At 41.3% G+C, this 26,118-nt stretch overlaps 1 protein-coding gene across 4 annotated transcripts in view; it reads right to left on the reverse strand.

Annotated features, from left to right (window-relative positions):
* Nucleotides 1–16,134: 16,134 nt before the first annotated feature.
* The window catches only part of ZFPM2 (zinc finger protein, FOG family member 2), a 455,190-nt gene continuing 445,206 nt past the window's right edge, over nucleotides 16,135–26,118 (reverse strand). For 3 of the 4 annotated variants that reach the window (XM_043507433.1, XM_038391882.2, XM_043507435.1), the window contains 2 exons: nucleotides 24,440–24,664; nucleotides 16,135–19,606 (listed from right to left, as the gene is read on the reverse strand). In XM_043507433.1, the coding sequence (XP_043363368.1) occupies nucleotides 17,118–19,606; nucleotides 24,440–24,664 (2,714 nt within the window). In that variant the 3' untranslated portion in view covers nucleotides 16,135–17,117. The remainder of the gene's footprint in view (nucleotides 19,607–24,439; nucleotides 24,665–26,118) is intronic. The other variant, XM_038391883.2, reaches the window with a different exon arrangement.

Here is a 26,118-nt window from a genome sequence, read left to right on the forward strand (position 1 = left end):
GGTCTCAGATTGGTTTTGCACAGGTGTAACTTAATTGATTTTCTTGATGTCACTTCTGATTTTGAGTGGTCTGAGGGGAGAATTAGGTCTGTTGACTTTTTAATTGTGACCTCTGTATCAGAGCACTTTACAGTAGCAATAAGATAATCAACGAGGACCCAATTCTGTCTGCCTTTAAATACTTGTATGCATCGCCCATTCACGTCAAGTGAATGCAGGGCTGGCTCTGGGTTTTTTGCTATCCCAAGCAAAAAATTTGCCGCCCCAAGCTCAGGTGGGGCTGGGGCTCGCAGGTGGGCACTAAAGCGGAGGGAGTGATGTCACTTTCTCCCAGAGCCTCCTGGGGCTTTACCCCCCTCTCTCGCCCGGCCGCGCAGAGAAGTCCCGATAGAAGGGGTGGCACAAGGCAACGCAGCAGCCAGTGCGCAGATGAGACGGCGCAGCCCCGGCTCCCAAGCAGAACTCTCCCTCTCCTCCCCAGGTAGCGGCTGGGCCTCATAGCTTAGCATCCCAGGGCTGGGGCTTCCTCTTCCTGCTATGGCCAGGGGTGCGGCGCTCTCACCCCGTCTAAGTGGCACAGCTCCGAGAGCGCAACTGCACCCCCCCAAAAGGGATGGCCGGAATGCCGCCCCTGGAAGTGTGCCGTCCCCAGCACATGCTTGCTTTGCTGGTGCCTAGAGCCGGTCCTGAGTGAATGTATAGCTAAGTGCAAAATTTCACCCTGATTGGATTTTAAAATAAAAATGCTACAGAAGAGCCACAAGCGGGAAACATTAGTGCTCGAATCAACAGACAAAAACAGCAGTCATATTTTTGTGAGTCCTCCTTGAACTTCCATGGCTATGGAGAATTTGAAGATAACTAGGATGCTGTGGCTGCTGGCACCCAAAATAAATGGTGAAGCTGACCCCTCCCCAATGCAAAAACAATTAGGTCTTATCCTCCCATCCCTCACATACACGCACGCGCGCGCGCACACAAACTTCTGATCTCCGTAATAAAATCAATCAACCTACACATCTGGGACTCTTCTGCTCTCTCCTGCTCTCTCCAGTGTTCCCTTCCTCCTCCAGACAGCCTCCCTCCATTCTGCTGCTTTTCACCCCCTTCCCAGGTCTCCGGCTCCTTCTACCAATCCCTTTTGCTCCTCCCCAGTCACATGCCTCCTGCTTACTCTTTCACCCCCAATCCCTTGCTCCTCAATCAGAGGCTCCTGCCTGCTGCCTCCGGGTAGTCACAGTCTGGCCAGCTACTCACGCCTGCTGCCTCAGCCTTTTCTCATCTTGGACCTTCCCACAGCTCTTGTTGTGCAGCTAGCACTTTGCCCCGAGAGGACTGAAAAGGCAGCCTGTGAGCATTCTCTGAACTCAGTGCTGCTCCATACATTTAGTGAAGGAAGGAGTTCTCTCAGGAGCTTCGTACACCCCAGTCCCACCAGCCTCTCCCTCCTCAGACTAGAATCCATGACACTACACTGAAGGAATAGAATCTGCCAGTCTCCTCTGCCTTCCCTCCCCATCCATTCCAATGGTCTGTCCATTGTGCTGCTGGGGAAATGCACCTTTACCACCATCCCCTTAGGTGGTGAGCCAGCTCCTCTCAGTGGTTTCAATCAGCTCCATGAGCAGGTGTGGAGGTCAAGTGGGCCCATGTCCTTTTGGGGTGACTTGCGTCACTAAAGACACTAAGAGGAAGCAGTCACTGTGCTCTTCCAAACATAGGGATTACTAGTGTGCCTTGCCCTTATGTGGGGTGGAAAAGCACCATGCACTCTACTTTGAAATATGCTTTAACCCTGTTCTGGAGTAACTACAATTAGGGCAGCAGTCTAGTTAAATCATTTCAATCTCAACTTTATGCTAAAGCTTCCAAAAAGAGGGCTAATTTGTGTGTCAAGTGTGATGATCCAATGAAGTGAGCTGTAGCTCACGAAAGCTTATATTCAAATAAATTTGTAAATCTCTAAGGTGCCACAAGTCCTCCTGTTCTTTTTGCGGATACAGACTAACACGGCTGCTACTCTGAAAAGTGTGATGCTGTCTCTTAGGTGATCAGCTGACACCACCAAACCAGTAACAACTCTCCAGTGATACGGGTATGGGGTGGTTTTAAACCAGTGACTAAGGGGGTCTACAGTATATTCAGCATTCTCAGAAGTAATCATCCACTACTTTTTTTTTAGAACAATGACCTTTTTGAGAAGGAACAGTTTCTATAGGACAAGATGAGCAGAACTGTGATTAGCATGTTTTTAAAACAATGGCATACAGTATTCATATCTAGGGAACAATCCTGCAGTGGTAGATTATTTGACTTAATAGGTCTTTTACATTCATTTTATAATTGTAGTGCCCCTGGCTAAAAACACAAGAGCAAACGTAAGAGGGCAGGTGACTTTTTTCCCCTACTGGTAAGTGTCCTACTAGTAAAAATGGAAGTATAATTGTCCCTGATGCAAGACCGTTGGTTCTCCTTATAAGTTATATAGGAGTACTTTTCACTGATCTCTTTCCCCAGTTAGCTTTCTATTAAAAACCAGAGACTACTCCAAATCAGGTTGGACCCCACTCCACAGCCCTTACTTATACTGATGTCATGAAGAGGACACAAGTAGTCCCATTTAATTGAACAACTTTTCTAAATAAGTAAAGCTCAGTGTAAGGATTGCAGATTCACATCACATAAGAGCCCATGTGAGACTACATCTACAAAAATCCAAGGGACCCAAGGACCATGATCAAATTACATGTACGCATCACCAAAAGAGAAGGATACCTGTGGTGCTCTCTCCAGGAGTTCAGGACCGTGAGTCACCTTGTTACGCTGCCTCAGCAAGAGGGAGTCTTACTGAAGGTAAACTGTGGGTCAGCTCTTGGACACTTTAGTCTATTAACCTTCCAAACAATCTCCTCAAAAGATTTGCCAGCCTTTACTTTGCCTTGCAGGTAAACGTCAGGTGCACTTCAATGTCCAAACCTCCTCCTATAGCATTCTTCTGCAGTATCCAGCTCCTGCCACTGGACACTCACAGAAATTACCAAGATCACAGGCTCCAAAGAGATGTGTTACACACCAGCCTGCTAATTCAGATGAGGAGTCACACAACTTTAATATTACAGCATTGAGGTGACTTTATACTAACACCAAGACTAAGTTTATTAATAAAAAACAAAGTATTAAAGCTAGTTGAAACAGATATGGTTACAAATAAAATAAAAGTATAACATACTTCTAAAAGCCTAATCATAGCTTTAGCAAGGTACAGTCATTTGGCTAAAGTAGTTTTCTCACCCTCAGAGTTTTCTGATTTTCAGTCAAACCAGGATCCAATTTTTTCATGAATCATTCCCCTCCGCCAGGAGTGTTCCTCAGCGAAATGGATACCCACAGGATTCCTCCCCACTTCTTCTTATAATCCAACAAAATATATTCTTTTGAAGTGTACCCCAGACAAAGTTCTTCTCTCCCATTGGTATACATATGCCATGCTGTCTATGCTATTTTTCTCATCCCTCTGTTAATTTGCTTTTCCCGTTGACTTAATGTGCAAATCAAGCTTGCTTTGTGTTGACTTTTACCATGCTCAATTTACATCAGACACCTAGGCAGACAGGTGAATCACCATTCCTTTGTCTAGCAAAACCTTGTTTATCAACCCTGCCAGGCTTGCTTGATTTAAGCATATTTTCAGGGTACATATACAACTTCTTAATTATTACCTGTACACACATCTCACAATGATTACGATGACCAGTACGATACAAGTTTTGATACCATACTCAACAGTCTTTATATAGAAATAGCAATGCGTTAGGTGGAGTGAGTTTGTCAGGCCTGGTAGGAGTTGCTGTTACATGACAGAGAACCCTTGCCAGTGGGTAGTGAAGGGCTCATAGGATCAGACCTCTTCTTTTACAATGATACAAGAGGGTCAGCCCTGGCTGATCTGTGGGCGTCGGCACAACACTCTTTTCTGAACAGAGTGTTTGCTACTATATTTTCTTTTCCCTTAATATGCATAATTCCCTTGACATATTCTTGAAGAGTGATGCAGTTTGGAACTGGCATTTTCATTCTGTGCAACCAAATTAATGGAGAGCGGCCAGTTAGAACCCTGAATGTCCTGTTAAAACAATAAGGCCTCAGCTGCTTGGCTACCCACACAATGGCTTACTACACATTTTTCTGTGACAGAGTAGTTCTGTTCAGTGGGTGTCAGGCTTTTAACTCAAGAAGGCAATGGGATGTGTCCTGTTACTTTCTCCAGATTGCAGTCACACTGCACTTAAACCATTGTCTGATGCATCCGTACATAGTTCAAACCTTTTGTCAAAATCTGGACTGGCCGGGTTTTCTGACAAGATTTTCTTTACCTTATCAAAACCCTCTTGACAAATCTTCATCCACACAACTTTGTTTGGGTTTGCCTTTTACACAAATCTGTGGTTGCAGACACAATAGTACCAAATCCATACACACATCGATGGTAATGGTTAACCAAGCTTATGAAAGACTGAATTTGCTTTTTAGTTTGGGGTCTAGATCAAGTTAACGATAATTTCCACTTTCAGGGGATTGGGAGAGATTCAGCCACTCCCTACCCAGTATCGCAAATAAGGAACTTAGGCAGCTCCTATTTAAAATTGGTTACCTTTACATTAAGACCTGCATCTGAGTTTTGTCAATACACTCCCCAAGTGTTTCTGGGTGATCCAACCCAAAGTTATTAAATAATGTTATATCGTTGATATAAATTTGTGCAGGTTTGTAATCCATTTAACACTTGATTGACAAGCATCTGAAAAGGGGCACCAAAAGGCAATCATAAAGAATCATAAAGTCCCCTATCAGTAAGAAAAGTGGATTTCTTCTGTGTATTGCGGTGTAAAGGGATTTGCCAATAACTTAGTCAGTTCCAGAGTGCTGAGATATCTCGTGTAGCCTAAAATATCTTACATATAATTGATTCTAGGCCTAGGATATGCCTCAGGAACTGTGACAGCATTAAGTTTTCTATAGTCAACACAACACAAAACTTTACACTCTTAGCTTTTTTTTATGAACCAACCCAACAGGGGAGGACAAGGAACTGTCAAACCCTTCAATTAGCCTCATAGCCAGCATACTCTTTACGAATTTGCTCCTGCACTTTGCCAGTGGTAGGCTCTACTAGCTGCAGGCTGAGGTCCCACCATGTCAATCCTACAGACCATTTAATGAGTCATACTTGGTATGCTAGAGAATACCTGCTTGTGGCTTTGCAGCACAGACATTTCTGCCCTCTCAGTGTGTGTTAACCTTTTACATATCTCAGTGGTCTCAAGTTATGACTCACCATGGCATTCAGCCATCAAATCAATGAGGGGGTATTGTCTCAGAATCCCCCTCAGCACAAGTCATATTTACAATGGCTTCTTTATTGTGATAGGCATTAAGCCTATTTACAGGCACAGTCTGTGAAGCAACCTTTCTGTGGGGTTTCTGTACATGGTCTGTTACCTCATTATCTCATTCCACAACTTCATGAGGCCCCTCCAATGACGTTTGCATTTTGTGCCTTTTTACAGGGAGTAATACTGGACCAAGTGTTTCCCATGTCAAAGGAGCGTCCACAAGCATTTTGATCCTACCATGCTTTCTGTGTATTGTGGCTCTCAGAGAGATTAGTTTGAACTGCTCCCATTGTGTGCCTTAGGTCCTTTCTGAACTTCTGTACATAATTAATTACTGGTTCCCACTCTGCCTCAGGGCCACCCTCCCAGGATTCCCTGATGAAATCCAGGAGCCCTCTCACCTTGCTCCCATACAGAAAAATTAAATGGGGTGAATCCTATGGACTCTTGGGGAACCTCCCTATGAGAAAATAACATTTCATCCCAGTCACATGCCCTCTAGTTTTCATACCTTCCCAACATAGATTTCGTTGTCCTATTCAACCTTTCAACTAAACCATTTGTCTCTGGGTGATATTGGGCAGCCTTCAGTTGTTTTACCTCACAGAACCTCCATAACTCACTGAATAGTGGGAACATGACATTTGATTCACAGTCTGATAAGAGCTCCCTAGGAAATCCTACTCAGCTGAAAATAGTGAATAGAGCTTTTGCTACCGTGTCAGCCTCTATATTAGATAGATGCCTCTGGATATCTACTGGTATAGTCACTACTACCAAAATATATTTCTTTCCCCTCTGGGATGGCCAGGGCATTGGGCCAACAATATCTATTGCTACCCTAAACATGTATCTTTCATCATGGGTAATGGGTGAAAAGAAGAGCTTTTTGGGGCCCTACAGGCTTCTTCCACATCTGACATAAGTTACAAGAGTTGCCGTATTTCTTCACCCCATTTTGAATACTTGGCCAGTAAAAATGACTTTTTAATCTCATACGTCCTCTCTGACTCCAAATAACCAGCAAAAGGATAGTCATGGGTTAACAACATTACCTCCCCAAAACACTTAGCAGGAGCAATCAGTTACTTGTAAGGCTTCCTAGGGCCTCTATTTTTCCCCACAGGAGTTTCTCTGTACATTTCTCCCTCCTTTTCAAAGAACCCTTCTCTGTTTTACTTAATGGGGGTACCCCTGGAAATCATTTCTCTTATATCTCCTAGAGAGGTATCTGCTCTCGGCTGTCAGAGCTGGCAGCCGACAAAAAATTGCAGCAGAGCGATCTCAGGCATTGGAGGTGACTCCTCCCCTCCCATTCCTGGCGGTACACTTCCTCTGTCTCTCTGCTAAGCTGGGGATGGAAACATACCCTTCCCCCACAGCAGATTCTCTGTTTTCACAGTCCCCCCAAAGAGCTATATTCCTTTTTTACTGTGAGTTACCCTATTAACATCTTTGGACACAACCAAATTACCAGTACCAATTAGCATCTCTGCTGGAATACTCACCAGCCCACCAGTCTTTAAGATGCTTTTTAGACCTTCCCACTCCAACTGTACTTTAGCTAAAGGCACGTTAGTTTTAGATTTTCCCAGTGCAAGGAGTTTTCCATTTTCCCCAGGGAGCATGTCAGTTTCCCTAACCAGGCTTTCTCTGACCACAGAAATCCGGGTGTCAGCATCTCTCTAACTTTGGCATATCTTGCCATTCACTTTGGAAAGTTTAATAAATTCAGAATCAACCTCCAGTGGGTCAGACCTTACAACATTCATCAGGGTCTGCTTATGCTCTGCCCTATATTGTTTGTTTATGATAGCTGCATTAATCTGTGCTGGATGGGGTGTAAACTTAGATTCGCTCTGATTAGGGCACTCTCTTTTGATGTGCTCAGCAGAGCCATATGAAAAACTTTTTCTTGGACCATCCTCCTGTGATAGATTTCTGTGACTATGTTTACCAGAAGGGGATTGGTTGTGGGGTGGTGAGTGCCTAGACTCTCAACTGCCCTCTCTCTTCCCAAGGATAAAATGGGACCCTCCCTTTACTCTGGGTTTCTAACCTTCTCTCTTAGGCTTGCTCTCACTGTACACTCTGGGATTTATGTCAAATAGCTGCTCTAATTTCTTAAGAGACTACTCTCAGGAAATGTTCCTATGCAAAGAGGTTAAATAACTGGTCATAAGTCTCTACTCCTTTCCCCACTTTTTCATCAAATCATACGTCTTACATATACTTATTCTGTATGACTCATCTTATCATGATTTTTGAGGTTTCTGAATTTTAACTTATACAACTCAAAGGTGATTTCAAACCTTTGTAACACAGCTTTTTAAAAGTCACAATATTGCAAAGCTTCTTCTAGCTCCTTCTTACTAAAAATTTGCAGTGCTTTACCTGTGAGTTTTGAGACTAGCTTGGGACCTCTCTTCACCACTGGAATCTTGTGTAATTCACAAAGATTTTCAAAAGTAATGACATATCCTTCAGTACAGTACCATCCATCTCTCTGTATACAAGGCACCATTTGTCCCATCTGGATATTCCTTGGTGAGAACTGATTATTGCATGAGGGTTTTGTATCTTGGTCTCCAGCATCTTGAGCTGGTGTTTCCCTTCCTCAAGCTTCCTGTCCCCTAGTTTCAGGGCTCTCTGGTGTGCTTCTTGCTGCAGTTTCTCTGCCTCCCTCTCTTTGGCTCTCTAGTCAGCTTCCCATTTCTGGTGCTCAAGATCCTTGTCTGCTTTTTCCATCTTTTCCTACTCTAATTTGAGCCAATGGGGTTGTAGCTATAATTTTTCTCTCTCCAGCTGTATCCATTCAGGATTCAGCTTTAGTTTTGCAGGTCTGTTTCCTCCTGCCACTGCAGCCTCATGCCTACTTGGGAAACTTGGCTGCCTTTCCTGGCACCTGTCACATTCCATGAGAAGGGTTTTCAAGTCATCTGACTTTTTTCCTGTAGAAAGCAAGCGATGATCTGCGCATAACTTTTCTGCTATACTTTGCTCATCCTGCCCTTGCTCCTGGTCTATCTATCTTATGCTTTCCTTTGCTCTGTTTCCTTTCCCGAAATAAACAAACAGGAAATAACCATAACTTTTTCTGTGTTTCTTTGTTTGTTTGGGAATCTCTTAAAAATCCAATTGATCAGTGCTTGAAGTGAGACCCTCAGCCAACCAGCAAACTGTGTGTAAATCCTGTTCCATCAACATCACTGTGATGCTCTAGGGGTGTTCAGGACTGTGAATCACCTTATTATCCCTTCCTCAGTAAAAGAGGGTCTTACTTGAGCTAAACTCTGTGTCAGCTCCCTGGTCCTCCCATCTGCTAACAATGTTCTCAGTCTTTATTTTGCCTTGCAGGTAAACATCAGGTGCACGTCAATCCCCAAACCTCCTCCTATAGCCTTCCTCTGCAGTATTCAGCCCGTCACTGGACATATACAGAAATTACCAAGGTCACAGGCTCCAAAGAGATGTATTACACATCAGCCTGCTGATCAGCTGAGGAGTCACACTTTAATATTACAGCACTGAGGTGACTTTATGCTAAAACCAAGGCTGTTTATTAAGGAAGAACAGAGCATTAAGTGATATGGAGTAACGCTAGTGGAAACAGATATGGTGACAAATAAAATAAAAGTATAATGTGCTTCTAAGAGACTAACCATAGCTTTCACAGACTACAGTCATTTGGCTAAGGCAATTTTCTCACCTTTGGAGTTTGCTGATTTTCAGCCAAACCAGGGTCCAGCAATGAATTAGGGGTAGTGATTGTGTCAGCCCTAACAGGCATTGCTGTTACTGAGAGTGAATCCTTTGGCAGTGGACACGGAGGGGCACAATATCACCATTTTATTCTTCTCTGTGTGTTTGTACTTGGTGCCAGATTTTGCAAAGGTCTTTAAAAAGCAATGGAGTTAGGGTGCTAGGTATTTTTGAAAATCCCACTTGACTCCTATTTTCACTTTTAGGCACCTAAATACAGGGTCATCATTTCAGAAAAATGCAGTGGGGGCGAGGAGGGAATTTGTGTCAGTATGCAGAGCATTACATGTGAGTATATTACATCCTGCAAAGTCGGAGGGGAAGGTGGGGCCAAAAGTGGAAGCCTTACGGAACACATAGACCTATAAAAAGTCTAGCAGGAGGCCAAACCTACGTGGGGGAGGGGGCTGCTGCCCCTTTGTGCTATAACAAATGATGTGCCTGCCCAAATACCTTTAAAAATCTGGCCCACACTTCCTATTGTGCCAAATCATCAATTTTTTTATTCTCTATGGAAAAAATGAGCTTCAGACCAGTTTTCATGTATTAACCCACATCTAATTTCGTCTTCCTTTAACTCAGAAAGTAGTTTGAAGATGTGCTGTCAAAACAGATTTAAAAGTTTATCCCTAACTGTTCTTTTTTTTCAAAGGCAGGTTTTTTGTTTTATTTTGTTGGTTTGAAAAATGGTGGCAGCGAACCCACATGCGCCTCTCTCTTTGCATGTTTACCCCCAGTATGGGACCCTCAATCACAGAATGAGGCAGCTTCTCTCTAAGCCATTTTCTTCTCTGATCAGTCCTTGAGCCTACGGGTCTTTTATTAGATTCCACAATTATATCTCGGGGGGCGGGGACAGGGACGGAAGGGAGCAGGAGAAGTAGCATCATCAGAATTAACAGCAAATTGAAAATGTTAAAGCACAAAAAAGACTGTCATTCTTTCTCCCTCAGGCAAAAATGCCAACCTAATCAGGCCAGTGGTATTTTCCCCATATCTTCCGAATAGTCTAGTTGCCAGGGGTTTAACAAGCCTTGCGGAAAAAGAAAGCGTAAATGAAGTGAAGGTGAATCCTCCCAAGTGAATTGAATCAACCAAACCATCCAGGGACAATCTACTATTGCTGACTACCCTTGAAGAGCTATTACCATTTCACATCCCAGCTTCTCCATTTATTGACCTTGTTCAAAGGAAGAATGGGAACAGGAAGGCTTTTTTGTCAGGATAAGATTGAGGACTGTGGTTTCCACATGAACAGTGCTTCTGACATGGGCGACGGGTATTATAGGCTGGGGAAGGCTGTGCCACCCCAACAGCCAGGCGTGGCTCCGCCCACACTCCTCACCCAGAACTCCTCTGCAGCTCCCCCTGTGTGGTGGCGATGGCTCGGACCAGGGCTGTGCTGCCCGCCCTCCTGGCGCTCTGGGGCTGGGGGTGCCAGTGGCCACGGTGAGAGGCTTTGGGCTTCAGTAGGAGGGAGGGGGCGTGGAAGGTGAGTGGCCTCAGGTAGAATGGGTAGGGCTGGGGACTAGCCCCCGAAGCTGGCAGTTCACACACCACCCATGCTTTTGAATCTGTCAGTCAGAGCTACACAACAGAAGGTTCAGCACAGATGAATTTCTTTTCCTTATAAAACGTGAAAATATTGTTCATGTTAATACTGGGCAGTAAACAGTTTTGCTAGCAGCTGACCTTTCAAATTGGCAACGTTAGTGGGTCAGAAAGGAGAGTACATTTATATGCAGCCCCCATTGCAGGGTCAGATGACTCCAGGGTCACTATTTTTAGTGTAATAGAGCTGGGCAAATTGTTGGAAAAATTATTTTCACAAATGTTAGTGGATTCTGAATTGTGATTTGTACAAATCATATTGTACCCTTTCTTTCTTCACTTTTCCACCCAAATGCGTGGAAGAAGTGGAAATGTCAATATGCATGAAAAAAACCTTTATTTGTGTGTGGGTTTTTTTTAATGTTATATGGGTTTTTTTATTTCAGATTTTCAGAATTACAGAAACTCTTTCCCCCCCCCAAAAAAGCTGTACTAGGAAAAAAATCCACTGTAATATACATCAGTATGGCAGGTAAGGAGAGGGTTTCCTTTCCATACATATTTTGTTGTTTTCTGAATATATTATACAGTATCTTCAAATACCCCTACTTCTGCTTTTTTTGCAATTCACATTTTGGTGCTGTTACATTTCCTGTCCTGAGTGTGTGTCACTGAGTCACCATGCCAATGCTCTAGAACTACTCCATACGAAGCCAGCCAGGACTCTGGGGGAGCCTCCTCTCTGTGAGCATACTGTAGCCAGAGCAAGAAGCTTACACAGGTTCGACTTTCCTGGGTCTGTGTGTGAGCTAGCATATTTACTATTTGTATTGCAGAAGCACATGTAAGCCCCAGTCACGGACTACTACCCCATTTTGTTAGGTGGTATAAAAACACATAACAAAAAGATGGTCCCTGTCCTGAAGAGCTGGTGCGTGTCTGGTCACCCTTTTATCTCTCTCTCTACATCCAAGTCTACATCTTCAACATCTTTCTTAGCATGTCTCCATTCCAATGTCTGCGCTCTACCAATGCTACTGGCTTTGACCTCCATACAGTCCTCCCATTTCTATCTTCATCGTTGTCTTCTTTTTTAGTTTCTCCTCCTCCCTTTGCATGGAATGTCTTGTATATGGGACTAATGGGTCACCTAACTCAGCACAGAGTATGACAACAGTGTTCATTCTTTGGTGAAAGTATCACAAACGACAACTAAAGTAGTGTGGATTGTGTGGTAGGTGAGAGAACTGGAAGACTAGTTAATTCAATAACTTAGACGCTTAGTGAGTATGTTTGTTTATTATGATTTTATGAATATAAGTGCGTTTTAATGGCAGTAGAACAATGTCACAAGATCCCTGATAGTAACACTGTTAATATACAGAAAACAGACAAAATTATGTGATAATGCTCTGTGTGGTTGGGATTACACATATTGTAAAATGTTGTGACACAAAATTGAGGCTAATGGATTCAATCTGTGTGTGATGAACATATAAAATTATGTGTATTGTGGTATATATATATGTAGGAATTTCAGAGCAAACCCCCTAAACCAGAGTTGTAGAACTTGGGCAATGAAATGAGTCAGACTTCTTTTAGAATTTGCAGTGCTTGCTGAGCCAGTCTAAGATCTGGCTACAACCTTCACAATTAAGACTGCACATGTACATTCACATACAATTACTTGTTCTCAATGTGACCAATTGTGACCAAAAACTGAATCCAAAGCCTGATAGAAAATGTATCAGGTTTTTATCTTTTCCTTATCCTCAATCAGAAAGGAACTAGCTCTTTTTAAGTATGATGCCTACATAAAAATGGCCATACTGGGTGAGACAAAGGTCCATTTAGCCCAGTATCCTGTCTTCCGACAGTGGCCAATGCCAGATGCCCCAGAGGGAATGAACAGAGCAGATAATCATCAAGTATTCAATCCCCTATTGCCCATTCCCAGCTTCTGGCAAACAGAGGCTAGAGACACCATCCCTACCCATCCTGGCTAAACGTCATTGATGGACCAATCCTCTGTGAATTTATCTAGTTCTTTTTTGAACCCTGTTATAGTCTTGGCCTTCACAACATCCTCTGGCAAAGAGTTCCATAGGTTGGGTGTGCATTGTATGAAGAAATACTTCCTGTTGTTTGTTTTAAACCTGCTGCCTGTTAATTTCATTTGGTGACCCCTAGTTCTTGTGTTATGAGATGGAGTAAATATCACTTCCTTATTTACTTTCTCCACACCAGTCATGATTTTATAGACCTCTATCAGATCCCCTCTTAAGTCATCTCTTTTCCAAGCTGAAAAGTTCCAGTCTTATTAATCTCTCCTCATATGGCAGCCGTTCCACACCCCTAATCATTTTGTTGCCCTTTTCTGAACCTTTTCCAATCTGAATATATCCTTTCTGAGATGGGATGACCACATCTGCATGCAGTGTTTAAGATGTGGGCCTACTTGTATAGCCAATCCTTTTTTCTTGTACGAGAAAAGCTTTTAAATGCCCTGGGCCTGATTATTTTCAGCTGCATTTCTATCCCTTATGTGCGTTCCACTCGCTCTCTCAATAATCCTAATAATTTCCTCAGGCACTGCCTGGGATAACGGCCTGGAAACCATACTGTCCAATTGAGGTGACCAATCACATGGTGAATTCCAAGTATTTTATACTTTAGAGCAGGGGTTCTCAAACTTTTTCTTTCTGAGCCCCCTCCCACTCTGCAAAATGCTATAAAAACTCCATGGCCCACCTGTGCCACAACAATTGGTTTTCTGCATATAAAAGCCAGGACCGGCATTAGGGGGTAGTAAATAGGGCAACTGCCTGGGGCCCCATGCCACAGGGGCCCCCGCAAAGGCAAGTGGGGGGTAGTGGGGTTCAGGGCCCTGGGCTTCAGCCCCATGTGGTGGGCCTTCAGCTTTCTGCTCTGGGCCCCAGGAAGTAACGCTGGTCCTGCTTGGTGGACCCCCTGAACCCTGTTCGCGGCCTCCCAAAGCAGGACCCAGACCCCTGGTTGAGAATCACTGCTTTAGAGGAGTGCTCACTGTGGATTTCACTTTTTTTTCTGTTGTTGAGTTTTTAGACAAATAATGAACAAACATATAAAACCCCAAAAATAGAAAAAAGGCCCAAACACAACAAATAAATGATTTTTAAGATCGTTTGAGCAGCTCTAGTAACACCTGAAAAAATCCATGGGCAGAATTCACAGATGGTGTAAATCATTAGTTGGTCAGAAAACAGGTATAAGGGGCATATTACTTTTAATTATTTGTTATTAATATTACTGTGGTGACTAGAGGGCCCAGTCAAGATCAGGGCTCAGTCGTGGTAAATGCTTTACAAGAGCTAATAAGAGATACGCCCTGCTTACAATCTTGTTTAAGATAAGACATAACAAATGGGTATAACAATGAAATGGAAGGAATGGGAGGAGAAAAAGGAAGGTAAAGTAATTGGAACATGGGGTTACTTAGACTAGCAATGTGCACAGTTAGATGCATCAGACTGATAGATATACAATTTATGAAAAATAAATAAAAAATAAAAGGAATGTTAGTGATTCCTTCTTACTCCCTGCCTAGGCATTGAAAAGTAGCATAATTACACCAATTTGGCATTCTGTAGGTGTAGTAAATGAATATAAATAACATAGCAAGGGTGTGATTCTCCTCTCACTCTACCATTGTTACTCCATTGAAGTCAATGGAGTTACATCTCTGTAAAACTCGTGTAAGTGAGTGGAGAACCAGTCCCATTGCCTCTGTAATCTTTGAGTAGCAAAAACGCCCAGCAATTTGAACAGGAATTTTTCCTGCACACAGCCTGATATAGCCTTAAAAAATAAAAATGCAGGTGGTTGATGGACCTTTCCAAAACCCAGTATTAGCTGGAGCACCATTTCAGTTTTACACAAACAGGTATGGCAGCTAGGCCCCCAAAGTTGATTCCTCATTCTAACAGGACAGTCCCAAATGGATAATGCCATTAAATTCTGCCTTTTTTGGGGCAGCACTACCAATCTTTACTTTGTGAGTGTATTATTCTAAATAAAGAAAGTAAAATATAGAATCATTTATAAATTCTAGGTCACCATAGATATGGATTATGTTAATTTTTGTGAAAGGATTCACTCCAGGTTAACCCATCTTCAGTTTTAAAAGTACTGTAAAAATGTGTGTAATTGTTTCGCCTCTTAAAAATGTGTATGGTAGAATAGAAAGAAATGGCATATTTCAGGCTTAATATGAAAATTCTTTTTATTTCAGCTGCATATGTGTAAATCTAGCGTACTACTGCTTAAGTCAACAGAGTTACTCTGAATTGACACCAGTGTAATGTGATGAGAATGTGGCCCATAAAATGCTGACTGAGGTCACCACTTCTCTTTAACTAAGACAAAAGGGTTAAGCTCCAGTAATACAATATTTGTGCATGAAGCTGAAATGAGGAAGGGAACTGAAATTAGCATAAATACAGATTGTAAAATTCTTGAGCCTTCGTTCTGAAAATTGCATATGCTCAAGATGCAGCCCAGATTGGTGCTTTGTGAGTGTGCACAAGCCAGGCATGCAGATGTGTATCAGGCATTTTATACTCATATCTTGAACATGCAAACAAATCACATCCTTTTTACAAAATTTGGACCTCACATTGTTAAGAAACATAAAGAAATCTCAGCAATTAAAAAATAAAATGTTTTCAGGTTCTACATAGCTATTCGATGTAAATATCATTCCTTTTTGTGTTTGACAAGGTATTTGTGCTTAGCTGATAAGGGAACTAAACTAAACTAACTAAAGTTGTTTATTTGATTTGTTCATGTGAAGGTCTTACAAATTTATAAGATTAAAAAATATGCCAACAGTTCATTTTTTTCACATTAAATCTGTCTGAAACAGCGGGTAGGAGACTGCATGGTTGGGAATACAGGATATTAACTCTTTCTTCATCCCTTTGATATTTAATATCATATGTCAATTCTTGAATAGCATTTATTATTTATTAATCTAGATTGTACATATTTTTTAAAATAAAAGATTAGCCACTATAAAGCCAATTACTATTTGTTTGAAACATACTGCTGTTTTGTTTCTTAAAGATCACTGGTGAGATTAAAAGATACATGGTGATAACCTCAGCTGGTGTACACCAGCGTAGTTCCATTGGCTTCAGCATGTCGACATACAGCCCTTGGTCTTCAGTGAAGTATGTCTTCCTTGATTCCAATTAAAAGAAATATCCTGTGTATAACAGGCCTGCTTATTTTCTCCTTTTAAACTGTTTTCAGAGATATTTACTTCAAGTGCAGAGTGTATGATGTTAGCCTGTCCCCAACTGCTCACTTAAATATTTTGATATCTATACCTTTGCAAATAGAGCAAAACAAAACAAAACAAAACAAAAAAATTACTGCCAAACATCTCCAATGATCTGGAATTTTATTCCATCCATATACATGCATAGTAACAACATTTGTTGAGAAATTATTTCTATCAGAAGTAGAACATTATCTTTGTGATCACCAGTTGCAGTATTGCTACTCTTATATTTAAATATATCTTATATATGAATTAGATTCATACTTGCAGCATTGAGTTTAGGGTTTCATTTTAGACTGTGCCTTTCAAAAGATAAAACTGATTGATATGACTTCATTACTTACAATACTGCTTCCAGTAATTTTGTTCATTCTTATAAAGTATTGCATTAACAGCAAAGTTTTAAAAATTGAGACAGAGATGCATCAGCGAAAGAAAATACAAGTACTATACAAGAAAAAAATTGCCATCTTCATTTAACGTACGTTTCAGATTAAGAAAGTGGACAGAAACATACTGCTACATACAAATGCAAAGCCTAATGACTAAGGTACTGTATCTGCTAAAATATAAAGTGCAAACTGAGGCCAATAGTTCAAAAAATTGAAATTTTAAGGCGAACTTTACAGCATAGTTGAAACTTTTTTGCAAGTTATATTTTAGCATATACGTATATCTGCAACAGCATATAAGAAAAAAAATCAGGATACACAAGTGCTTTTGAAGCTATTTCTAAAATGCTTTTCTGTATTGTTTGTGACTATTTTCTTTAAAATCTACTATACAGTGCAAACCATATGTGCTACACAATAACTATACAATAACATTACAAATGACTTTAATATAAAGTTTTTAAATAAAAAATAACATAACTACAGCTATGAATACTGCTGGTAAAATAAATTAATATTTTTGAAAATGGCACCAATAATACACTTTACTAATGGACTTTAATGAAATTACACCTTGAAGTCTTCAACTCAGAAATAATGAATTATCTCCTGATTGTCCAGATGTAATTCACACAGCTTTCTTTAGACTGTATGGAACAATATACTAAACACGGGTACCAAAGGTGACCGATTGTTTCATTTGACATGTTCCGCTGCATGTGACGAGCAATAAAACTTCTTGTGAGTTATAAAGTTCGAAAGGTTGTTGAACTGGATGTCACACAGTCGGCAATATTTCCCACTGGTTGGGGCTTGGGCAGAACCATTCACACCTTTTGCTATACTAGACAACTGTTCCTCCGCTGTAGGAATAGCTGGAGAGACATTTTCGTTTGCAGCTAAAGGATTCTCAGAAATCCAAGAGGGAGATTTGTGCCCATCTTCATGTTGAGGATACTGGGAAATGTTCTCTTGTTGGTTTGTTGCAGGCCTTTCCTCCTGTTTTAGTCCACCATTAACTATTACCATGCCTCTGTTTTTTGGCAATAATGGAAGAGACTCTTTCTTCTGCACAGCACACCCGTTTGAAGGTATCTGGCCTTTAGGAGATTCACCTTCTGTATTTGTGCTTTGATCTAAATCAGTGTTATGAATGACAAGAGAACCAGAAATGTAATCGCTTGGCTTTATGCCATAATATGGAGAAAGCTGATCTGCTCCTTTAGCTTTCTTTATTGCTCCAGGGTAAAGGCATTGTGGAAGAAACAAATGTTTGTTTTCTTCTTTTGTAGCAATAAGCTGGGCTGCTTCAGTAAAGACTTTAAGTCCTTGAAGAGTTGCTAAGTGTGTAGAAAACAAGTTTCCATTGGGAGAAGACTGTTTCGAGTTTCCATTTTTCTCACATTTGATTATGCTTCTTTCATAACTGACATCAGGGCTGTTTCGTTCACTTTCTGGGTTTTGAAACACTTTGCTCTCAAGCTGTCCCATGTCATTACGCTGATGTGCAGTGACAGGGCAAAAATTTTGCTTATGGGCAAGATAGTTCTCTACCTTGTTAAAACTGATCTTGCAAACTGTGCACTCGTGGTAGTCTAGCAGCCTTTTTGGAGAGGTGGATGTCCTGTCTGACTGTGATAAACATTTTTTGCTGAGATCTATGGGTACATCCATCTCCAAGCAAGAAACTGTGGAGTGTGGAGTGTCACACTTTGAAACTGGAATACATTTGTTAATGGACAAAGAAGTTTCTAGATGCTTTGAGACTATTCCTGGAAAGATATCACACCGAGGATGGTAACATTCTCCAAGACCTTCTGTTGATTCTTGAGTGGATGTGCAAGGGTTGCCAAGATTAGCCACTTCAAGAAACCGTTGTTGAACCAGCTGTGGCCTTTGCTCCTGCTCTGGTAGGCACATCTCATACATCTTCCTTCGTTTACGTGTGCGCATTGTTCTCTGCATAGCAGGCACTTTGCTGGAAGCAGATCTCTTCAGTGGAGGATCATGGCGTGTGGCACAATAATACTGTTTGTGGACCATGTATGTTTCATGTCTGCTGAAAGTAATATTGCAAGCTTCACATGTGGTTTTGTTGGGATCACTTTCTCCTTCTACTAAAGGAGCACTGGGGTTTTTCACATCAGCAGGTTTTCCATTCATTTTCTCATCATTGCTGGTTGCAGCTGAGAGCTTCTTAGCCTGTGCTGAAAAGTCTTTTTCATGAACCTTACTGTTTGGCCCAATCAAATCTAAGACAGTGGAAGAGTTGATGCAAGACGTCTGAAGAAGTTGGTTCTCTGCATCGGAAGTGTGAGGAGCAGTATTCAGAATGTTTATAGAACTTTGGCCATTATTGGGACTTACAGCCTCAGGCATTTTTTCAGAAATGCTGGAAAAATCTGGTGACTTTGCCATCTGCTGCCATCGGCTGCTGCAGTAATGCTTTTTATGTACCAAGTAGTTGTCCAAATTGTTGAATGTTATGTTACACTCAAAACAAGTCGCCCCTTTTGGCATCAATGGACTGTAAATTACAGGAGGATAACTGCTACTGCCATGCCTCAGTCTTCGATGGACCAGTTCAGACATTTTGGCTAAGATCTCTGAAGCCTGGGGAACCACTGTGATGTCCTGGGGAAAAGCAAACTGAGAGAGAAAAGGTCCCATAGGGAAAGAAGGGCCAATATTAGGCTGAACTGGGGAGGAGGCAAGTCTTGGGCTAGACGGTTCAGATTTTATTTTAGTGTATGAAAAACTTTGTTTATTTGTTACAGGCTGTGTTTCTGGCCTCTGGGCTGGAAGGAAAAGTGGAGTCTTTTTTTCACATTTGTCAAGCTCACTGTCCGAACTTGCATCCTTAGTCTGCATGGTCTTTTGGCTCTGGGGAACTTCACTTCTGTTCAGAAGGTCTGTTGCTGGCTGTAAAACTTCTTCAGCACCACCTGGAGAATGCTCAACATCACTTTCTCTTTGCAGCTTGCTGCCAGAGACATGTAGCTCTTGGTGCTGCAATAACTCCCTCTGAGTTTGGAAGCCAAAATGGCAGTGATTGCATCTAAAGGCAGCTTGAGTGAGATGTGAAAACAGGTGCTGATGAAAGTTAATCACTGAGTCTGCAGTGTAGTTACAAACTGTGCATTTCAGACTAGCACCAGGCGGGAGAAATTCTTCCATTTTCACTCCTATGGAAAAGATAAATACACAACAAGTTAGGATAACTGCTTTCCCCTCATGCAGTATACCATGAAAAGCAATCATATGGAGAATATAAACATCTTTTTCCTCTGGTGAAAATGTTCTTTAAATATTCACCCATATTGGTCACTCAGGTAATGCTTAAATCAATTCAAAATCTTTTTTTAACCAATTGCTATAAGAGGTTCCCAAAGTGATCAACTGTGACTACATATGCCATGAACTGGCTCATTTTCCATATTGAGTTCAGCATGGATTCAGAATTTCAGATATGAAGCAGAGAGCCCTCCAATTAATAAAGGGAAGCCAGAGTAGGGGAATAATAAAAATAGATCAGGCTCTCTCTAAATGGAAATGCCAAACTAACCCATTCCAGTTTTAGAAATAGCAATTTCCACTTGGAAAAAAACATGTTGTTCCCTATAAATCAATAAGCATTGGGGTCCAATATTCCACACAAAGATATTCAGTAGGGGCCACAGAGAAATCAGAAGGCTCAGGAGTATGTTCCCATTTCTCAGATCACAGGAGCATATCAAGGCAATATGCTTGAGATCCAGTCCTCAAGCTCAGAGGGGGCCTATAAAAGCACTGAATCAGAGGCAGAGTTGCAGATAGCACATTTCCAATAATCTCCATTACTGTTGGCCAGTGCCGGCTTGGCTGAGATGAACTGTCTATGTGGGAAAGAAGATCCAGGGCTCTGGAATGGGAACTCAGTGGGAGGATTGCTGAAAGGGTGAGTCCACTGTGAGGAAGGAGGAGGGCTGGACTCGGAGGAAAAAATGTCGATGAAGATAGTACTCTTTTAGCCCTACACCACCTATGCCTAATAATCAAATGCAATTATTGCAGGTAAGGAGTAAGGCTACAATTTCAGAATGGAAATTTTTAGTAAATTTCGTGGCAGAGGTGCCAGAAAAAACAATAAGACAGAGAAAGGTAAGAAACAATGCAGTTTTCGCTACATCAGCCTGCACAACAGTATGATGAGGATGTTCAAAGATCAGGTCCAAGAGAGCTGGGAGGTTGAAGAGTGACCCACCCCACACTCATCCCCAGTGGCAGCTCATGCCCTGCAGGGCTGGGCCTGGCTCCCCACTCTGGGTGTTGCAACGTGGTCCATGAGGTTGTGGAGCCACTCACATTTGGCCCATCCATCCCTCTGTGGATGGAGACAGAAGGGTGGATGGGACACACCACTCAGTCTGAGGGCAAGGCCACTCAGTCTGGGGGGCATAACCAAATATGTTTTTACAGCCATTTCATGGACTTTATTAAAATTCACAATTTCTGTGACCACCATGACAAAATCATAGCCCTACTAATGAGACATATTTTTCTTAGATATGAACTCACCAGAGCTCTTCCTATCAAGTACAGTGTAAGAACAGAAGCAAATTTAAACCATATCCACAATCTGTGCAAAGAATGAGAGTGTGTTCAGGGTGTACTCAAGCTATAATGCTTATACAGCACAACTAAGGGCAGAGTTCTGCGCTGGAAGAACAACAATGGCCTACATTGTCTAAAGACAGGTTTCAGAGTAGCAGCCATGCTAGTCTGTATTCACAAAAAGAAAAGGAGTACTTGTGGCACCTTAGAGACTAACAAATTTATTAGAGCATAAGCCGATGAAGTGAGCTGTAGCTCACGAAAGCTTATGCTCTAATAAATTTGTTAGTCTCTAAGGTGCCACAAGTACTCCTTTTCTTATTATCTAAAGAGGAGTCCAGGGCTTCTATGAGTTTAATGAAGAAATATTTGAAAGGAAAAATATCTGTGTTTGATTTAGATTTAAAACATTATATATATGCATGTACACATGGTCAATTAAACTGGGTTTACAGTTTCTTCATGACACTGGAGCAGTGCAGAGCAGTGAGTGTCACAGTGAAACTAGCACAAGCTGTGAAAACTCATACTTTAAGACCCGGAGGACCCTGCTTCAATCCCTAATGCTGGTCAAAGTACCCTGTGGCCATCACATACGGGGGTCTGTCCAGGATATGAACTGCTGTGGGCCTCATATGCTTGGGATGACCTGCCCAAGGAAGTATGTGACCCACTGGTTAGTGTGTGTTCTATGCCCCCTCTGTGCTGATCCATGTGGGTCTGTTATAGCACCCAGCTAGAGCACAGTTCTTTAGCACAAGCTGTAAAGACCTGTAGTTTTAGCTGTGTAGCCCCTGGTTCAGTTCATGATGTCTGCCAGCATGGCATCTGTCACACAGGCAAAAGTGGCAGCCATTAAACTTTCAAAAAGAAAAAGAGTACTTGTGGCACCTTAGAGACTAACAAATTTATGCTCAAATACATTTGTTAGTCTCTAAGGTTCCACAAGTACTCCTTTTCTTTTGCGAATACAGACTAACACGGCTGCTACTCTGAAACCATTGAACTTTCAGAAGAAGTTCATGCAGATTTTGCAACATTATATTTAGAACGTGTTTAGAAACAGGAATAGTATACAATGCACTGAGATTATCCTCCATTGCTTTCACAGTGCACAATGGTACAGTATCTAATTTCTATCGCACTAGAATTAGGTAGATGGCACCTTACTTTACTCTCTGATCAATGGGGTCCTAATCCTCCAAACACATGTGAGTAACTATTACACATGTAAATAGTCCCACTGAGTTGAAAAGGAAGGTTTTGACTTTTAACAAAGACCTAAATAAATTATTCACATTGTAACACATATTTTTGCATCCTTCTATACTTACACTAATTGTTGTCAAAATGATATTTTACTACCTTAGGGTTAGACCAATAAAGGGACTTAGGTGCCTAACTGGCACTTTAGTTTCCTAGGGCCAAATTTAGATCCACAAAAACACTACTCAGATACTGCCTAATCCTGAGCACCTACATTTTTACTGTGTATAAAATACTTAAATATGCATTGGAGTAGGGACTGAAACTTGAGTCTCCCAGGTACATGCCCTAACCACTGGCCTATAGAGTCATTTTCTCTCCGGCCTAATGAATATTTAAGTCTTTTAATAAACAGTGGAACAGCTCCAACAGGAGGGATTGAGTGTATCCTATCACAGAATAGCCTACAACCTGACGGGTAGGGTAGTCTCTGCTCCAGAGTAGGGATTCAAATCTGGGTCTCCTTCATCTCAGGTGAGTGCCCTAACAGCTTGGCTATTGGGTACAAGGGCATCTACCATCTGCTCTTCTTTTTTCTTTTTTTGCAAGAAAGGGCTGACCTGGCTTCAGTGCCTAAATCTTCTGACTGTTGAAGAGAGATAGGCCCCTCCCTCCAGCCCAATTTTCAGCACCTAAGTCCCTTTGATAGGTGGGGCTTAGGCCCTACCCCACTCTTTGGCATTCCTATTGGATAGTTTAGACAGCTCCCTGCTTATTTAATCCTGTTGCTAGGTACATAACTCTCCCCATGAGATGCACAAGGAGCCCAGGCTCCGAAATCAGGGTTGTGTATTCCACTGGGCTCACGGCACCTATACATTAGGGCGGCAGTGCTGAGGCTAAGTCCCCATCGTGGATTTAGCCCTCAGGCTTGTTACATGAGTTCTCCTTCCTGTAAGTATGCATTTTCATCATTTTCTTATCCATGCACTACACATGAACTTTTCAAGTAGCAGACCATTCAGGGAAAGAGCAGAGACATATTGCACATTTTCACGTTTACACTGTACTGTTAGCCTGGAAATGTAATATATTATGGTTTAACATGTATTTTCATATAAATGATTTTCAAGGACATACACAAAGCAGTACACAGAACTATAAATACTAAACTGAAGTTGTGGGGAAAATGAAATGATATTATAATATAGGTTTGAGAAACAGCATGTAATGATGCAATTAAAGACAGTAATTTAAATGTATATACACATTGGGGCAGAGTTGTGCCTGCAAATTGCATACGTTCCATCAGTGGAACTCTTTGTCCTGTAATAGATCCGCAGGAGAGAGACCTTCTCCTGCAAACCTTTCGTGACATCCAGCTGCCGTGGCACACTGGGCTGGAGCTCCCTCCGTAAAAATGTAAAATATACATAAGCCCTCCCAAACTCCTACTTACCCAATAAGGTCCACAGAGACTTCTAAAGAGCACTTGCCTCTTCTCAGGCATACCTTAGTACATATTTCACTCTAAAGCCATGTTAACTGCTTAGGCCTGACAGCACAGCCTTTCTCATCTGCAAACTTTGCATGCCTAGTGGAAACTTCAGTGTGGAATGTTCTGTGCATTTACAACTTGTGATTTTTCAATAATCTGATGAAATCAAAGCAAAATTTCAACAGAACACTCAGAGATACTTGATAATAGGTCTAAATCTATGCCAAATTTCAGCTGTCTAATGAATGGGAAGTAATATCTCCATTTTATAAACAAGGAAACTGAATTCAGAGGTTGTGATATGGTTCAAGACTATAGTGGGAGTCAGCATCGGATCTGGAATAAGAATATAGGAGTTCCTAATGCCCATCCTATACTCTAAATGACCAAACCTCTCAAGGGACAAAGCTTTACACCTTTGTTTAAATATCAGAGAGAATCTAGGCAATTAAATGACCAACGGTTTGGTTTATGTAAATGCATAAGTAGGTCAGATAAATGCAATACTGGCAGATTAAATAAATTACAAAAATAAACAGATTATATGTGAGAGGTGCATGGACTATATAATACAGTCCAGAAATGACTGACGTTTTAGTAGTATCTTCTTCCAGTGCTTGATTGTATTGCTTACATTTAGAGACTCACTGAAGAAGATAAGGTTTATAGTGGTTAATGTTTAAGGAATAGCTACATCTACAGGGGGATATATTGCACTTACCACTGTGAGAATTTAGGTGCATTTCCAGAGCTCTTGCATTAGAAAAACTTTTGGTGCACTGTGGAAAGGGGCAGACACTGGATATCTGATGAGCACTATCTTCATTCTCCTCTGACAGCTGAGCTCCCTCTCTTTGCCTCCCACTGCAGTAGTACATGAGATGGGCCTGCAAATTCCGCTCACTTCGATACCAAATGCCACAGGATTTGCAAGGGAATATATCTTCTACAAGCAAATATAACCAGATGCAGGTTAGCCACAGTGCATTCGGCATCAACAAGTAACATGGCAGGCTTAAGTCCTTTAATTTTTCCATTAAAGAAACAACTTACTTAATAAAATGTTGGCAAGGCAGCCACAGGTTTCATACAATGTCATTTGCAAGGACAAGGGAAAACATTTGTTTGTTTGTTTATAGGCCAAAATAATATAAAACACTGACGTACGTTTTTAGGACACCAATTTTTTTTTAAACTAAAATAGAATTAATAATTTGTGGCAGAAATGCAGTATCAACTGTATTATAGCCCTATGAAAATATTTAATCAGAGACGTTCTCCAGTCATGTGGACCCTGATCCTGCAAAGCCTTACAAATGTGCTTAACTTTAGGCATGTGCATAAGTTTTTGCAGAATCTGGGCTTTGGATTCTTTAAATTAAGACTAAAAAATATGTTCTAGTTCAACCACAAGTTTATTGGGCTCCAGGCAGGTTTCACTGGGGAAAATTCTATTGCCTGTGATAGCCAGGAGGTCAGACTAGATGATCATAATGGTCTCTTTGGGGCCTAAAATCTAAGTATGTAGTAATTACGGTAACTGAAAAGATCACACTTTCTTTGTTCTTTGGATTCTTGTCATAACTAATGATGGGAGTTAAATATTGTAATATGCTATGACCTCTAATTGTAGGTTGATCCTTAATATTCCACTTTCTGAAACAGGACAAAAAGTTAAAATGTTGAAGTTTTCTTCTGAATGGAATTCCAAAAAAAATTGATTCAGAAATATCAAAATGCTTCATTTAGACATTTTTGATCAAACAAACCACCTAGACATCTCCCTGTTGCCTTATGGGAGTTATAGTTAGGGTTACCTGACAGCAATTGTGACAAAACGGGACAGGAGGTATGTGTGTGTGTGTGTGGGGGGGGGAATTAATAGGCGCCAAAAAAAAAGTCCCCAAAATGGGACTGTCCCTTTAAAAACGGGACATCTGGTCACCCTAGTTATAGTTCCAGGTCCCATTCCCCCCTATGGGGTAGGCTCTTTGACCTGACTACATCTCTTATAATACATGTAGAGTCATGTGATTCCCATGATGCACCACGTAGAGGAAATGCACTATGAAAGATGTCATCTACTATGGAACCCGGCCCAAAAGAGAGAATGGGGATGGAACTACAACTGCCATTAGGCAATGCACCAGAAATAAATGCAGCTCATTTTTTAAACTAATAAAACAAAACATTTTAGGTAAGTCAAATGAAATATTCTGATATTGGTTGAACTAATCTGAAACAAAGTATGTCATTTACATTTTCCTGATGGAAAGTCAAAATTTGTAATTAAAATCAAAATTTTCCTGCTGAAATTTTTAATTTTGTATCAGAGGTATTAGTCTGTATCCACAAAAAGAAACAAGGAGTCCAGTGGCACCTTAAAAACTAATAGATTTA

This window comes from Dermochelys coriacea, chromosome 2 (genome assembly GCF_009764565.3).
Source record: "Dermochelys coriacea isolate rDerCor1 chromosome 2, rDerCor1.pri.v4, whole genome shotgun sequence".
NCBI lineage: Eukaryota > Metazoa > Chordata > Testudines > Dermochelyidae > Dermochelys > Dermochelys coriacea.